Source organism: Salmo salar, chromosome 06 (assembly GCF_965601325.2).
Source record: "Salmo salar chromosome 06, fSalSal1, whole genome shotgun sequence".
NCBI lineage: Eukaryota > Metazoa > Chordata > Actinopteri > Salmoniformes > Salmonidae > Salmo > Salmo salar.
Window position 1 is genome coordinate 54181170 of NC_138296.1, and position 16916 is coordinate 54198085.

Consider the following 16916-nt stretch of genomic DNA (forward strand, 5'->3'; position numbering starts at 1 on the left):
TAGACGGTGAAATGAAAATCAAAGACACTCAACTACACTTTAGCAGTGAGGATACTGGGGTAGATGAAGGGGAACCTTAAGAGTATTTGGATGCACACAGGGAGTAGCTTAATGCAGAACCCAATCTTGCCCAGCTCCGTTCCCCGTGAGACCTGGGCCCGTGTTTATCAAGTGTCTCAGGAGTGCTGATCTAGAAAGGTAAAACTGATCCAAGATCAGCACCCCCACTCTGAGACGCTTGATAAATACTGGCCCTTAGCTACTGCCTAAACTTTGCAGCCTGGTCTGGTATCAGATTCTCTCCAGTAGGAGTAGTGAGTTCCAGTCACGCGGCCTAGCTCTGCAGCAGGCTAAAGTAGCAGTTGATTTTATTCATTAAACAAGGCCTAGCACACAATATCGGCTATGTCAGTTGGATGGCGACATAAAAAGACGTGTTGAGAAAAATATACAATGTATAGCCCTAACTAATGAGGCAAAACAAACGCCTGTTAACATTTTGATAGTGTCATAAAACATGTGAGACAATTGGTGATATGATTGAATGTCAGCTTGATATACTGTTTCTACTATTTCTATACAGTTTCTAATGGCTCAGAACGGTGGTCGTCAAATTCAGTGTAAAAAAGAATCCCTGAAAGTATCTTTCCTCCGATTGTGTGAAAGAACAGTTAATGTTTCAATGCAACTTATTCAGGATCATTTATATCAAAATGCTGCTTCATTTAAATACATTTTCAGACTACCACATCCAAAGCACTGCAAGCATGTTGTTTGAAATGAGTTTCTGTAAACATTATTTGTTTAAGATAAGAAAATCCTTACAATATTATCTCAATTGCATTTTTATATATGTAACACACCCACCTCTTACACTTTAGTTGAAATTATAATGAGCTATGACATGTTTCCCAAATGCTCTTCAGTGGACCTACTCTATTCAATTGAAGATTAAAATATTTAGTACAAATCTATGGACAATGAGGACCTAGTTTGGTTACACAGAAAAGTGCAACACAGGATAACATTTCCCTGCTGATCGAGTTGATTTAGAGATATCTTAATAAGGTAGCATGAATCACGATATGATCTCAATTTGTCTCATATCAATCCAATTATTTATGCAGTAGTTGAAAATAACTGACAATTTCACAGCACTGGCCATCCTGGGTTGAATTCAATAGTACAACATAGCTTCTCTCCTTTACGTCCTCTGCACTGATGGTCAAGAAATTACACAGGTGACGTATGAAGTCCTGGTAGGGATCTACCAATTAGATGAAGGAGAGGTGACAAGGAGAGGAAGCCAGTTAAGACTATTGAGATACAGTACACCCAATGTCTAATGTGTGGTTCATAATTCCTCACTTTCCCATCTCTAGCTTAGAGGGTTGTAGGTCGTCAATGTGCAGCAAAGAGTGGGAGCTTTACGCCTCTGCTTTTTGGTCTCTGTGAGCCAGGCTCTCCTCGCCCTCCTCCTCCTCCTCCTCCTCAGGAACCTAGAACACAGTCACACTTCAGTCAGTCACAGATCTCAGAATTTAGCCACAATTTCATCTATGCCAAATCATATTTGTTGTAAGATAGTATTTTTTATTTACAAATCAAATATTTTATGTGTGTCTCCAGGTGGTCACGTTCAATGTAATACAAGACAGTATGCCACATTAGCCATGTGTGACTAAGAACAATCTATATGTGGCTAATGCCACATTATGGGACTGGATATGTCAAATGTTACATGAGTGTCACACCAATAAATGTAACATCCTATACGTTATACCATATACCTCAGGTATTTGATTCAACTGTAAGCTAGTGATGATCAATAAGGGATCAGGATAATGTGTTGTATTTGTTTCTTTCAGATTATCACCTCCCAATAAATGGAATCATCAAAGCAGTTCTGATCTGGAGGCTGTCCCCAGAATGAAAGCTTCATTATCAGACCTGTACAAATAGAAAAGTTATTAACAGTATTATTGAATATATGTTTCCCAGCGGGCATCGTATAAAACAAATTGCAGTTTTATAAAATATGAAAACTGATAAGAAGTCTGTTCAAATGTGATGTAGATTTTTGAATGACAAAAAATGGCAGTCTCTCTCCACCCACCTGTAATAGTTCCTCCAACCAAAGCAAACCCAAGGGATGAGGCCAGGGCTGCACCCTGCATGGCAGCACTCCTGAGGGAAGAATGGCGGAGATGAGAAATGGCACGAGTACTTAGGTAATTATGGCAAGAGACCTTATTTTGAGACTAATTATTGAGGCCAAGTTCACACCTTAACGGAAAAGTGAATTATTAGACGTTCAATAACTACATTATCTGTATCTGATATTGACTACACATCGTCATTTACCAAAAGTCTTTAGAAAATCATTCATTTTCAAATGACTTTTATCTCTAATTCCTTTATCCAATGCCTTTATAGATATACAGTATGAAGAATGCCATTGGATGAGCCCTACCCGTTCTTCTTGCCCAGAGCGACAGCCACAATGCCAGCGATACCCCCGAGGATGCCAGGCATGCCGTGCAGATTGTGGACACCACAGGTGTCCTGGATGCCCAGGTTGGATGCCAGGATTGGCTAAAACACAGAGAGAAACAGTTGTGTCATTTCTATATTCCCTAGTGCCCACTCATTTCAACATATTTCTAGCCATCTGATGGCAGGTTAGTCAGTCATGGATGGACGGGGGACTGTTTTGACTAAAATGCGCATTTCTCCCAGCAGGCAAAACTCGTTTAACAAACCAGAACCAGATTTTCTCATTGGGCTGAGGACACTATTTCCTCCCCCTAACTGGTTGGTGAGGATGCTGACAGAAATGTAACATTCAAAGGAATTTAGGTTTATTGCAACTCACAAGGCATGTCTACATTGCAACACTAGTTGGCTTTTTATAGACAATGTGGTGTCCTGGTCCACTGCAGGGTTGTGGCGGCATGTAGCCTAGTGGTTAAGAACATCAGTCCAAAAACTAAAAGGTTTCTAGTTCAAATCCCAGAGCTGGCAAGGTGGAAAAATCTGCTGTTCTGCCCTTGAGCAAGGCAGTTAACCCCCAAGAAAAACAACTACTCCCCAGGGACTGATGATGTTGAGACAGCCCTCTGCACCTCTCTGATTCAGAGGGCTTGGGTTAAATGCAGAAGACACATTTTGGTTGAATGCATTCAGTTATGACTAGGTATCTCCATTTCTATTGGTTCAGACTTGTGTGACCTTTGAACTCACAGTGAGGAACTTGAAGCCCAGGGTGGAGATGATGCCAGCCACGAACCCGATGATCATGGCACCAAAAGGGCCGATGTCCATGTCAGCGCAGGTTCCCACAGCAACACCTCCGGCCAAAGTGGCATTCTGGATGTGGACCTATGGAAGACACAGAAGCATCTTTTTTATTTTATATTTTATTTAACCTTTATTTAACTTGGCAAGTCAGTTAAAAACAAATTCTTATTTACAATGACGGCCTCCCCCGGCCAAACCCTCCCCTAACCCGGACGACGCTTGGCCAATTGTGCGCCGCCCTATGGGACTCCCGATCACTGCCAGTTGTGATACAGCCCGGGATCGAACCAGGGTCTGTAGTGAGCTATGCTATAGTAGGTGCTGTGTGAGATTTTATTGTCTCTTTCGCAAAGACACACAATACACACACACACGCTCAATAGTCTTGTTTGAACATAAACAAGTCAAATAAATTGAAAGAAAGTAAACAATCTACAGATTTGCTGTGATCCTTTGTGGTTTGAATGAAGCATTGGAAGACTCACCATGTCCAGTTTCCCTTTGTGCTCCACCAGGCTGGAGACGGCGTAGGCAGAGAGTACACAGGCAGCCAGGGAGAAGTAGGTGTTGGTCACCGCCATGAGCTGATCAGTGCCAGATTCAGCGATGGCAGAGTTGAAACTGGGCCAGAACATCCAGAGGAACACTGTACCTGGAGAAGATATTCAAGGAGGATTTAGATTTTTCTGCTACTTCAGTTAATTCTAAAATATATAAACAAAAAGTGATGTATTAAATATATTGAAACTACATTGAACAGAATTATGCTTGCTAGTGCCACTGTTTTTTATAATACAGTGAGTTTTAGAAGTGATACACTGTATTTCCACTAGGTGGTGAATGAGACTATGATTTGTGGGAGCTTCCCCTTCCCCTGTGATAAAATGTACAGCGCAAACAGACACCAGGAGCCGTATGTATCAAGCGTCTCAGAGTAGAAATGCTAATCTAGGTTCAGGTCCCCCAGTCCATGTAATCCCATTCATTGTGATCTAAAAGTGGTGCGGCGAATAGTCTAGTGGATGGAGCGTTGGGCCAGTAAACAAAAGTGTTGCTGGATTGAATTGCTGGCTTGAATTGAAGTTTACAAGATAAAAAATATGTTGTTCTCCCCTGAACAAGGCATTGGAAGTTCCCCGGTAGGTTGTCATTGTAAATAAGAATTTGTTCTTAACTGACTTTCCTAGTAAAATAAAAAAATAAAAAATGATACTAAAATCAGCATTCCTACTCTGAGATGCTTGATACTTACAACCTCCTTATTGCTGAATTGTTATTTCTAGTGTTCCAAAGAACATTTTAACAATATTTAGCGGATCTGTCTACTATTCTCTAATCTATAATACTAATAATAGTCGTTAGTGACAGTCTACAGTAATCAATAAAATGTATAGATTATTATGATACATTTTTTTCTCCCCAATTTCATGATATCCAAACTCTGCGTCCTCCGAAACACGACCCTGCCAAGCTGCACTGCTTCTTGACACACTGCTCACTTAACCCAGAAGCCAGCCGCACCAATGTGTCAGAGGAAACAACGTACAACTGGCGACCGAAGTCAGCGTGCATGCACCTGGCCCGCCACAAGGACTCGTTATAGCGCGATGGGACAAGGACATCCCAGCCGGCCAAACCCTCCCTTAACCCGGACGATGCTGGGCCAATTGTGTGCCACCTCATGGGTCTCCCATTCACGGCCGGCTGCAACACAGCCCGGATCGAACCCGGGTCTGTAGTGACGCCTCTAGCACTGCGATGCTTTGCCTTTTACCGCTGCGCCACGCGGTAGGCCAAAATGCTTTGACCTTGATGACTGCCATGTGAGCTGCTCTTACCGATCATGGCGAAGAGGTCAGAGTGGTAAACAGAGCCATCGTTCTCATGGCTGTTCCTCAGAGCTGGCCGGTACAGCATGCGGGCCACTGCAAGACCGAAGTACGCCCCAAAGGCATGGATAATCATGGAGGCCCCAACATCATTGGCCTGTGAGTGGGACAAACCATATAAAGTAGTTAGTTCATGTTGTAAAAAAAAACATCCCTACTAACCTAACTTTCTCCTTAGCCTGCTAGTAACCTCAGTCACCTGTCAATCACCCATCCATCACACCTCTGCCCATTCCCAAGCAAAACTTGTGCACTGATTTGTTGGGTATAGGATTGGATCGATTCAAGAATATCAAATAAAATTGACCTAGATATATTTTTCCCTTTGTAGGTTCATCCCTAAGAATTTACGCCCTGATTATATTTGTCTGAGCCCTTTTGGTAGGATGAATCTTGTCTGATCGCTGTTATCTTGGGCTGTCACTTCTCACCACTAGAGGGCGTTCTCACTAGGGTTATGGGTCAGGTGAATAAGGTCCCAGGTAAACATGTATGGGTCAACAGGAGATTCACACAGTTTTAACTGCTACTCACAAGATTGCACACAATATTGCTTATTGAACTGTATTAACTAATATCATTTTCTTGTATAGTGTTGTTTTTCATGTACACAAGTTCTTAGATGAGTGGACAAGGTTGAAGTTAGTTTGTTGTGACAGACTGTTAGAATAAGGATTAGTTCTGGGATCTGAAATGATGGTGAAGTGCACTGACCCCCAGGATTTCGGCCACCAGATGTTCGTTGATGCCGAAGATGGTGATCTCCAGGATGGTCATGATGAGGAGCTGGACGGGACTGGTTTTACCCAGCACTGCCCCGAACGAGATCAGAACGGTGGCTGTGCTGAAATCTGCGTTGATCATCCTTATGGTGAGGAGGGAGAGGACGAGTTGGAGTGGGTGAAGAGAGAGAAAGAGAGAGCGAGAGATGTCTTGTTAACACTAGAACAGAACACTTCTCTATGATTGTCCTCTATCTTGTGCACATAATACCACTAATGCTAGCTTCATTCATTCTACCCGTTCTGTTGCTGTATTCATTTTGTATTTTTTTGTACCTTTATTTAACTAGGCAAGTCAGTTAAGAACGAATTCTAATTTTCAATGACGGCCTATGAAACAGTGGGTTAACTGCCTGTTCAGGAGCAGAACGACAGATTTGTACCTTGTCAGCTCAGGGATTTGAACTTGCAACCTTTCAGTTACTAGTCCAACACTGTAACCACTAGGCTACCCTAGAATAGAAGGCTTCTCTATGAGTCTCCTCTAATGTGTACAGTTGAAGTCGGAAGTTTACATACACTTAGGTTGGAGTCATTAAAACTCGTTTTTCAACCACTCCACAAAGGACTACCTTCAAACTCAGTGCTTCTTTGCTTGACATCATGGGAAAATCAAAAGAAATCAGCCAAGACCTCAGAAAAATAATTGTAGACCTCTACAAGTCTGGTTCATCCTTGGGAGCAATTTCCAAATGCCTGAAGGTACCACATTCATCTGTACAAACAATAGTGCGCAAGTATAAACACCATGGGACCACGCAGCCGTCATACCTCTCAGGAAGGAGACAAGTTCTGTCTCCTAGAGATAAACGTACTTTGGTGCGAAAAGTGCAAATCAATCCCAGAGTAACAGCAAAGGACTTTGTGAAGATGCTGGAGGAAACAGCTACAAAAGTATCTATATCCACAGTAAAACAAGTCCTATATCGACATAACCTGAAAGGCCGCTCAGCAAGGAAGAAGCCACTACTCCAAAACGACCATAAAAAAGCCAGACTATGGTTTGCAACTGCACATGGGGACAAAGATCGTACTTTTTGGAAAAATGTCCTCTGGTCTGATGAAACAAAAATAGAACTGTTTGGCCATAATGAACATTGAGATGCTTGGAGGAAAAAGGGGGAGGCTTGCAAGCCGGAGAACACCATCCCAACTGTGAAGCACGGGGGTGGCAGCATCATGTTGTGGGGGTGCTTTGCTGCAGGAGGGACTGATGCACTTCACAAAATAGATGGCATCATGAAGAAAGAAAATTATGTGGATATATTGAAGCAACATCTCAAGACATCAGTCAGGAAGTTAAAGCTTGGTCGCAAATGGGTCTTCCAAATGGACAATGACCCCAAGCATACTTCCAAAGTTGTGGCAAAATGGCTTAAGGACAACAAAGTCAAGGTATTGGAGTGGCCATCACAAAGCCCTGACCTCAATCCTATAGAACATTTGTGGGCAGAACTGAAAAAGCTTGTGCCTGACTCAAACCTGACTCAGTTACACTAGCTCTGTCAGGAGGAGTGGGCCAAAATTCACCCAACTTATTGTGGGAAGGTTGTGGAAGGCTACCCAAAACGTTTGACCCAAGTTAAACAATTTAAAGCCAATGCTACCAAATACTAATTGAGTGTATGTAAACTTCTGACCCACTGGGAATGTGATGAAATAAATAAAATCTGAAATAAATCATTCTCTCTACTATTATTCTGACATTTCACATTCTTAAAATAAAGTGGTGATCCTAACTGACCTGAAACAGGGAATTTTTACTAGGATTAAATGTCAGGAATTGTGAAAAACTGAGTTTAAATGTATTTAGCTAAGGTGTATGTAAACTTCCGACTTCAGCTGTACGTACATGTGCTATTACTACAAGCTGATTATTGGTTTTGACGGCTCTGGTAATGGCTCTGTTGTATTTACTTGAAGATGTCTTCTATCATGGGTACTATGATGATACTGCTAGCTTTATTTATTCTGACTGTTCTGTTAGTGTACTATTTGTATTTACTTGAAGATGGAGACTTTGATCTTGCCGTCTTCCAGGTGCCAGAGGCCTTGCATGATTAGACCCCACTGCAGAGCGAAGGCGGCCAGGAGCAGGTTGAGGCCCACGCTGCTGAAGCCATATCTCTTCAGAAAGGTCATCAGGAAGCCAAAGCCAATGAAGATCATAACGTGGACATCCTGGAACACTGGGGAACAAATGGCAGGTCAGAGGTCAGCTCAGTGGAGTTTGATTCATAAAAAAAGTGACTTCCAAAATGGCAGAGATATTAACATTTTAAATTCACATGAAATCCAAAAGACGTTGGTGGTAGTGTTAACATAATATAATTGTATTATTTCTCTATAAAACAGCCCCCATATGATTTATTCACTCTGAATAAATAGTGAATGAAAACTAAAACAAATGACTAAAACCCTGGGAGGGCTTGCTGTGTGAGTATAATCCTCTATTACAACACGTCAAAGACATTCAAATCAGTTGACAGACTAGCTATTGATCAAATACCTAGGGCTATTAGTGGCTTGTAAATATTCCATTCATTATGTTGCTTTGCCTTTTGCTGCTCAAATGATTCACAGAGCACCCATATTGGGTTGTGCAGCAACATTAGTAACCCCTATCCCCATGAGGGGGTCAATGAAAATCCTGAGGCGGGAAGACCAATTAGATCAGTCTGTGAATGGGATATTGAGAACTGAGGCTCCCGATAACCCCGTTTGATGTGTCATGTCAGTAGCCTCACGCTGTTCCATTCACTGGGATCACATGATCTTAATCAAGTCTTCTAAACTTAATAGATGGATCACTGTGCTCGCACTTTATGCATGTTTAGATTGATGTATACAAGAGGACAGAGACTTTACTTATAAGGACTTTAGCTCACTGTATTTGCGGACAGCAGGATGTGAGCACTATCCGAGTGTCTGCAGATAAGGATCAGGCTACTGGCCCAAGAAACTGACCAAATGTGTGTATGTGTGTGCGTGAGAACGTACATGTATGTGTGCGTACGTATGTAGGTGTGTGGAGCTTAAACGGTTTGTCCACCGCCGCTGGAGGAACAATCCTAATTCTCTAAGCTCCACTCCCACTCCCACTCCCACTCCCACTCCCACTCCCACCCACACACTCTACTCCCACTCTCGCTCGATGCTCAGAAAAGGTTATCTTCCCTGAAATGCCTGACCACAGGAAGCCAGACTCCCAATTCCCAAAAGTGATCAGTCACTGTGCGATGGATGACGGGTCCTCATCTGGAAAGTACATCAAGGTGTGGCCGTTTGCAGAAAGTGGAAACAATAGACCTTGTTTCCCCAGGTCTGGTTAGCATTGTGGTGGGCAGTTAGCATTGCGGTGTCAGGGAAGGACTTTGGCAAACAGTCACCACCCAGACTGTCCTGGGGAAGTAATGGAATACAGGGTGTGGGGTTGGCGGTTGGGGGGCTTAGGTGCAGCATAGACTAGCCCGATAGGTCCGTTGTCTTTTTTATCTGTGACTATATATGACTACTCTATGTACTCTATGTAAGCTGTGTATGACTCTCCAGGAAACATGTCTACCAGCATGCCATTCCAGAGCCATACACATCTCTTTCTCTGTATGTGTCTCTGTGCCATACCAGGCCTTACTATAAGTAAAACCGATGCTACATTTTAGGCAGTTGTAGAGGGATTGTTGTAACTGGCAATTAATTTAACAGTTTAGTTTTTTCGGAGGCTCCCTCTTTCTGCCACACAGTGATAGAGACAGAATAAACAGGAAGGTTAGCTCTTCTTAACAGATTTTGCCTCAAATTAGATTTTGTCCATGAATTCCTCACTCATTATCGTGCTTACATGTGACCGTCTCTTTCTCCCCAGGAGTGCATTGTATTGCTATGGATGAGATTCAGCGCACTGGACCATGATTCTAATCAGGTTTAGTATTACTTATGCAATGCCTCCCAGACGTCATAGGATACATTATAACCCCTCTGGCACTGGCCAGAACACCCGCGCCTATCCGGTAACAAACAAATAACTCAAATCTATCCAATCTTTTTCCTGATATCGAAGTCTGAACAATGTCAGAAATGTAAGATATACAAATAGATTACGAATAGTGCTGTACGATATATACACGGTACAAATAACTAAAATCAATAATCAATTCAATATTTTCCCTGATATCAAAGTCTGAACAATGTAAAATATGTAAGATATACAAAAAGCCTTGTAAGATATATACATGATAAGATAGCCATGTGCCACAAATCAGCATTTATGTTCTTTAGCATTGATTGAGGGTACTGATTGGGAATGTGCAAATCAAACAACGTGCAAAACATTACCTCACAATGAGTGGGTTGATGCAAGGGAATGGACAATAGGGTAACAAAAACTAGAGTACATGATGTATCGTGTATTATTGCTGGGAACTACCTAACCTGGGAAATTCCTGCCGTTGTCAGCGCCTTACTCTACCAACTGAGACGTAGAGTACTAAACTTGAAGCTTAGGAACATAACAGCAAAACAAGTCTCAGCTTTTATCTTGTATCCATATCCATATTGCATATCTCCCTTTTTCAGCCTACCACTACACTTTCATCTTACCCAACATTGTCATCTAAAATCTCCAACCTTGCAAAACCAAATAAATAATACAGAGATATGCACTATTGTTATGTACTGTAGAAGGTAGTTTAGTGTTAGCACACAGTTAGGCAACACATTGGACCAGGATAGACTTCAACACTCCGTACCCCAGGTGGCAGCACCAACCATGTCCAAGTGCTGTGCTAAAAGGAAGTTTTGGCCATGAGGCCTTTCGTTTTTTTTTTTAAATCTTTAGTTTTGGCATTAGTGCTGAGCGATTTACCAATATTTCTTATTCTTTTGGTTATTAAGGAATGAAAAAGAATAAAGTAATCAAATAAAAATGAATATGCACAACTGGAAGCAGCAGGGGGAGGGAAGATGTCCTGGAAACCTGTCACCATGGGTGACATGCTCAACTACATTTTCTTGGTGATTTACATGGGACTGGTAAAGGTATCAAGACTAGTTGACAACAGGAGCAAGATCCCCACTCTATCAGCTCGAGTTCCCCACCTCCATCATGAGTGAAAACCGATTCTTGGCCATCAACCATACTCTTCACATGAGTGACCCACAAAAGGATCAGGAGAATGACCAGAAAAAGGGGACTGCAGGGTATGATTGTCTTGCAAGAGTCAAGCCCCTTTATCATGACATGGTGGAGGCATGCAAAATGTACTTCCAGCCTGCTCAAAATCTATCTATAGATGAGCGCCTGGTTGCCTCAAATGCTCAAATTGGCTTGCAGACCAAATGGGGCTACAAGCTCTTTGTGCTAGCCGATGGGGCATGGGTGAGGAAGAATGTCCCCATTCCTGTTTCTGTGAAGGACTAAAATGCCAGCATGGGGGTTGTTGACCTATCTGATCCTCTGATAGGCTACTACCAGGTCTTCCACAAGACCAGGAAGTGGTATATAACTTTTTTCTACCACTTTGTGGACATTGCTACAGTAAAGGCTTTCATTCTTCACAAGCACATGGCCAAAGCAAAAGGTCAAACCCATCTCTCCCAGTTGGCCTTCCGAGAGTAGCTGGTATTGGAAATGGTTGAAATGCGGGCCCAAAGCAACCTCACCACCATCACAAGACCCTCCACTCAAGGTGAGCGCCACTATCCAACACACCTGCCAAAAGACAAAAGGAAGAACTGCAAGCATTGCACAAAACACAAAGAAAAAAAAGGGTGTTTCCTGGCAGAGAGGGACTGCTTCAAAGACTATCAAGACATGCACAAGCTATGGTGAAAGTGAAATCTAATCATCTACATGTGGGATGTAAAATGAACACGAATACCATTTGTAAATCATTCAGCTAATTTCTATTTTTGCACCTTTTTTATTGGAGGACACATGAGTAACCAAGTTTGTGTTTGATAAGACATTTTTGTATCTTTTTTAATGTCCAGCGGCTACTTTGAAGAATCTGAATATAATGTATATTTTGATTTGTTTAGCACTTTTTTGTTATTACATGATTCCATATGTGTTATTTCATAGTGTTGATGTCTTCATTATTATTCTACAATATAGAAATTGTACAAAAAAAGTAAAACCCTTGAATGAGTAGGTGTGTCCAAACTTTTGACTGGTACTGTCTATCTATTGCTTTTATATTGTTTTTGTAAACAGTTAACTTGTATGTGGGACCAGTAACCTGGATATGCCTAGGCTAAACGTTCAGGCATTTTGGAGAGGTTGAAAAAACACCAGGATATCCCCTGTATGTCCCCTGACACCATCACAATGTTTGAGAGAGGTTGTTCGGGCGGTGTTCGGTGGTCGGTGTCACCGGTCTTCTAGCCATCGTCAATCCACTTTTCATTTTCCATTTGTTTTGTCTTGTTTTCTTACACACCTGGTTTCAATTTCCCTCATTAATTGTTGTGTATTTAACCCTCTGCTCCCCCCATGTCCTTGTGTGGAATTGTTTGTTTGTAAGTGCTTGTACTCTATGTTACTAGTGCACGTCGGGTTTTGTACCTATGTAGGTTCTTTTTGTATTGCCGTGGGTTTTGTATTAAACTGATCCGGCTATTACCCATTTCTGCTCTCCTGCGTCTGACTTCACTGCCACCAGTTCCGCAACCCTTACAGAATTCCACACCACCATATGGAGTCAGCAGGAGCAAGTGCCCCTGGTATAGGGGTTGAGGAGCGCGTCCTGGAGCAAGAGGCGATGATCCACCATCTCGTCTCATGCCTCTCGGGGAAAGCCCTGGAGTGGGCCAACGCCATGTGGGTAGAAGGAGATGCGGTGTTGGACCACTTTGAGGAGTTCACCCGTCGTTTCCGGGCAGTCTTCGACCGCCCGCCCGAGGGCAGAGCGGCGGGTGAACGTCTTTTCCACCTACGGCAGGGGACGAGGAGCGCCCAGGAGTCCCGCTCCCCTCCAGTGTCCCGCTGGGCGTCTGTACGTTCTGTCTGCTGTCCATGACCGGCTGATCTATTGGGCCCACAGGTCACCCTCCTCTGGTCATCCAGGCATCGGTTGGTCGGTGTGCTGTCTGAGTGTACTGGTGGCCCACTTTAGCTAAGGACGTGAGGGTGTATGTTTCCTCCTGTTCGGTGTGCGCCCAGTGTAAGGCTCCTAGGCACCTGCCAGAGCCACAGAAACCATTGGTTCCTCTCAATATTTTTTTTAACAATGATTTTGTCCGTTGATGGTAAAGCCCAGCAACAACATAGGCTCCTATTTTTCAAAACTGCATTCCTCCTCTTATTTCCTCTGCTATGAACCTGTAATTGCGGAGCTTTGGTAATGAACAATATAGACGACCCCGCATCGCACACATCAGACCGCTGATATTTTCTCATAGTCTACTCCAATAGTTTATAGGGGGGGTAAACTTGTGTTTTTACAGCTGAATGAGCATTAAATAGCTAGTAAGTTGAGTTAAGTGACCATTTTGGGGGGTCAATTATGATAGTTATGGATGGAATCTGCAAATGTTACAGCTTTCTTAAGAAAAGAAAGTCAATGTCGCCTTTAAACACATCTCTAGCTGTATAATCCATTAAACAAAAATCTTTAAATAAAAATATTCTCTCAGTTTATTTAAAAACAACCAATAGTTCTAAAAGTTTTAGGATGTCTTTGGATATGACTTAACTTAAAGGACACCTCAACTGCAAAATTCTTGGAATGGAAAAGGATCGGCCCAAATGCTAAGCACTACGCTAATCTTTTCGGGTCACACCTGCCCTGCCCATTTCTGGGCAAACCTCTATACTGTAAGTCTGCAAGTATTTATGCTGTATTAAAATTGGTAAAAAATACACTTTTTGGGATTCCAAGAACCACCCAAAGAACACCAGACTAACTAAATTATTTTTTGTACAAAAGGTAAAGTAGTAGGGGTGGGGCTTTGGCACTTTTCAACTGATAAGTCACAAGATAGACTTATCTATCTCCAAACACAAATTCACGTACATTTTTAACTCAATCGTATGTCTCACTAAAACACATTTCCCTTATTAAGTGCACTTGCAAGTTCTATTGTAAGTATGTGGATGTCATTCAGTCCTGGCATTCATCTTCCCATTTGCACAATCCATCTGGAGGCTAGCCAAAGTGAACCTGTCCAGTATGAGAGAGAGTGGTGCCCCTATGACAGCTAGAGCATCTGGCCCATTCCCTAAAGAGTATTTCTAGGTGTGAGGATGCTGGAATGGGCATGTGCACAACAACCTCACACTATGCTTTCCCACGACATCTCTCTCTGATTGTTCACAGGAGTATCTGATAACTCAATAATACCATCTCCAATGATCTATAGCTTATCCCTCAAAGCTACTGCACAATTATTAAAAGAATAAGTGTCAAATTAATAGCCCTTCATCCACAGCAACCAGGGTTGGCATCAAGGAGTCAATACAATCAAATCCATGATTCTTCAGCCGAGCTCCCACAACCAGGCTAATACACTGACAGCTCACACATACAATATGTGGCACCACACTGAGGAAGCCTGCTCCTAGACCTGTTTCTGTCTTGCCAACTCCTATGGTCATTGACATGCCAAGACCACACAAACAGATCTGGGACCAGGCTAACATGAAGGAGACTTCAGGTGTCACTTACTGGGATAAAGGGTCAGAGAATCCTGTTCCGTCTTCTCCTCATGGTGTGTGGTGTTGTGGGCTCCGTGCCCCCCGTGTTTCCCATCATCGTAGTCCACAAACACAGCAAACAGGATGATGGTGATGATCTCCAGAGTCAGAGCCAGGATGGGAAACTTAAGCCTCATGTTGGTGGAGTATGCAGGCATGCCAAGATTAACTAACTGTGTGTCTCTCTCTCTCTCTCTCTCTCTCTCTCTCTCTCTCTCTGTTTATCTTAGGCTGACCCTCTGTCTCTGACACACACTTACTTTTTCTCTCTCTCCCTATCTATCTTTTGGGGCTTGTGGTAATAATCAGATGGGTGGAGAGCAACTGGTGTCTGGTTTTAAATTGGTGCAGGTTTCGTGGGGACCAATGGCAGGGCAGAACAGTCAGGCCCGCGTGGTTACTCCCCTTCCTTCACTTTGCTCATGGGGATAGGTTTCCTCAATGTTGGGTGTTTACTCTTTTTAAAAGAGGGGGCAGTGACAGAGACATGAGATGAATGGCTAATGAGCTTTTTTCAGCTAATTTGTCACTGTCAGAGTCATGCTGGTGTATTTGGGTGATACACTACATGACCAAAAGTATATGGACACCTGCTCGTCGAACATCTCATTTCAAAATCATGGGCATTAATATGGAGTTGGTCCCCTCTTTCCTACTATAACAGCCTCCACTCTTCTGGGAAGGCTTTCCACTAGATGTTGGAACATTGCTGTGGAGACTTGCTTCCATTCAGCCACAAGAGAATTAGTGAGGTCGGCCACAGATGTTGGGCGATTAGGCCTGGCTCACAATCGGCGTTCCAATTCATCCCAAAGGTGTTCGATGGGGTTGAGGTCAGGGCTCTGTGCAGGTCAGTCAAGTTCTTCCCACACCTATCTTGACAATTTCTGTATGGACCTCGCTTTGTGCACGGGGCATTGTCATGCTGAAACAGGAAAAATCCTTCCCCAAACTGTTGCCACAAAGTTGGAATTACAGAATCGTCTAGAATGTCATTGTATGCTGTAGCGTTAAGATTTCCCTTCACTGGAACTAAGTGGCCTATCCCGAACCATGAAAAACAGCCACAGACCATTATTCCTATTCCGTCAAACTTTACAGTTGGCACTATGCATTCGGGCAGGTAGCGTTCTCCTGGCATTCAGCAAACCCAGATTCGTCCTTTTGACTGCCAGATGGTAAAGCGTGATTCATCCCTCCTGAGAATGCATTTCCACTGCTCCAGTCCAATGGCGGCAAGCTTTATACCACTCCAGCTGATGCTTGGCATTGCACATGGTGATCTTAGGCTTGTGTGCGGCTGCTCAGCCATGGAAACCAAATTCATGAAGCTCCCATACTAACAGTTGTTGTGCTGGCGTTGCTTCCAGAGGCAGTTTGGAACTTGGTAGTGAGTGTCGCAAACAAGGACAGACCATTTTTTACGCTTCAGCGGTCCCATTCTGTGAGCTTGTGTGGCCTACCACTTCGCAGCTGAGCCGTTGTTATTCCTAGACGTTTCCACTTCACAATATCAGCACTTACAGTTGACCGGAGCAGCTCTAGCAGGGCAGAAATTTGACAAACTGACTTGTTGGAAAGGTGCCACGTTGAAACTCACTGAGCTCTTCAGAAAGTGTCACACCATGATCTGTTTCACCTGTCTTTGTGCTTGTCTCCACCCTCCTCCAGGTGTCGCCAATCTTCCCCATTATCCCCAGTGTATTTATCCCTGTGTTCTCTGTTTGTCTGTTGCCATTTCGGCTTGTCTTGTCAGGTCTTTCCAGCGTGTTTTCCAGTCTCCCTGCTCAAGTTCTGTTTCCTAGTTTCCCCGGTTCTGACCATTCTGCCTGCCCTGACCCCGAGCTTCTCTGTCGTTCTGTACCTGCCTGACTCTGACCTGTTTACGAACCTCTGCCTGTCCTGACCCCGAGCCTGACTGCTGTTCTGTACCTTATTGACTCTGCCCTGGATTACGGACCTCTGCCTGCCTTTGACCTGTCTTTTGCCTGCCCCCTGTTTGGGTAAATAAACATCTGTGACTCTAGCTGTCTGCATCTGGGTCTTCTCCTGAGTTCTGATAGTAAGGCCATTCTACAGCCAATGTTTGTCTATGGAAATTGCATGGCTGTGTGCTCAATTTTATACACCTGTCAGCAACGGGTGTGGCTGAAATAGCCAAATTCACACATTTGAAGGGGTGTCCACATACTTTTGTATATATAGTGTATCTAAGCCAATGCCCGGATCACAAGTGCAATTGCAATGTCA

The 16916-nt window shown here is 43.3% G+C and overlaps 1 protein-coding gene across 2 annotated transcripts; it reads right to left on the minus strand.

The window, feature by feature from the left end:
- Positions 1–685: 685 nt before the first annotated feature.
- On the minus strand, positions 686–14985 carry LOC100196095 (Rhesus blood group, B glycoprotein). Of its 2 annotated transcripts, XM_014204642.3 has the most exons (10): positions 14638–14985; positions 7977–8160; positions 5904–6054; positions 5139–5286; positions 3786–3952; positions 3244–3381; positions 2474–2595; positions 2117–2187; positions 1877–1950; positions 686–1499 (listed from the first exon to the last, which is right to left on the minus strand). In XM_014204642.3, exons 1-10 carry the CDS (start codon positions 14822–14824, stop codon positions 1428–1430), a joined length of 1314 nt encoding a protein of 437 aa, XP_014060117.1. In that variant the 5' UTR covers positions 14825–14985; the 3' UTR covers positions 686–1427.
- Positions 14986–16916: the final 1931 nt, after the last annotated feature.

Coding starts and splice junctions, on each gene's coding strand:
- LOC100196095 (XM_014204642.3), bottom strand. CDS start 14,824: ATGCCTGCATACTCCACCAACATGAGGCTTAAGTTTCCCATCCTGGCT. Junction 6,055..7,976: donor ATCAAAGTCTCCATCTTCAA/GTAAATACAAAT, acceptor CCTCACCATAAG/GATGATCAACGCAGATTTCA. Junction 3,953..5,138: donor TGACCTCTTCGCCATGATCG/GTAAGAGCAGCT, acceptor TATCTTCTCCAG/GTACAGTGTTCCTCTGGATG.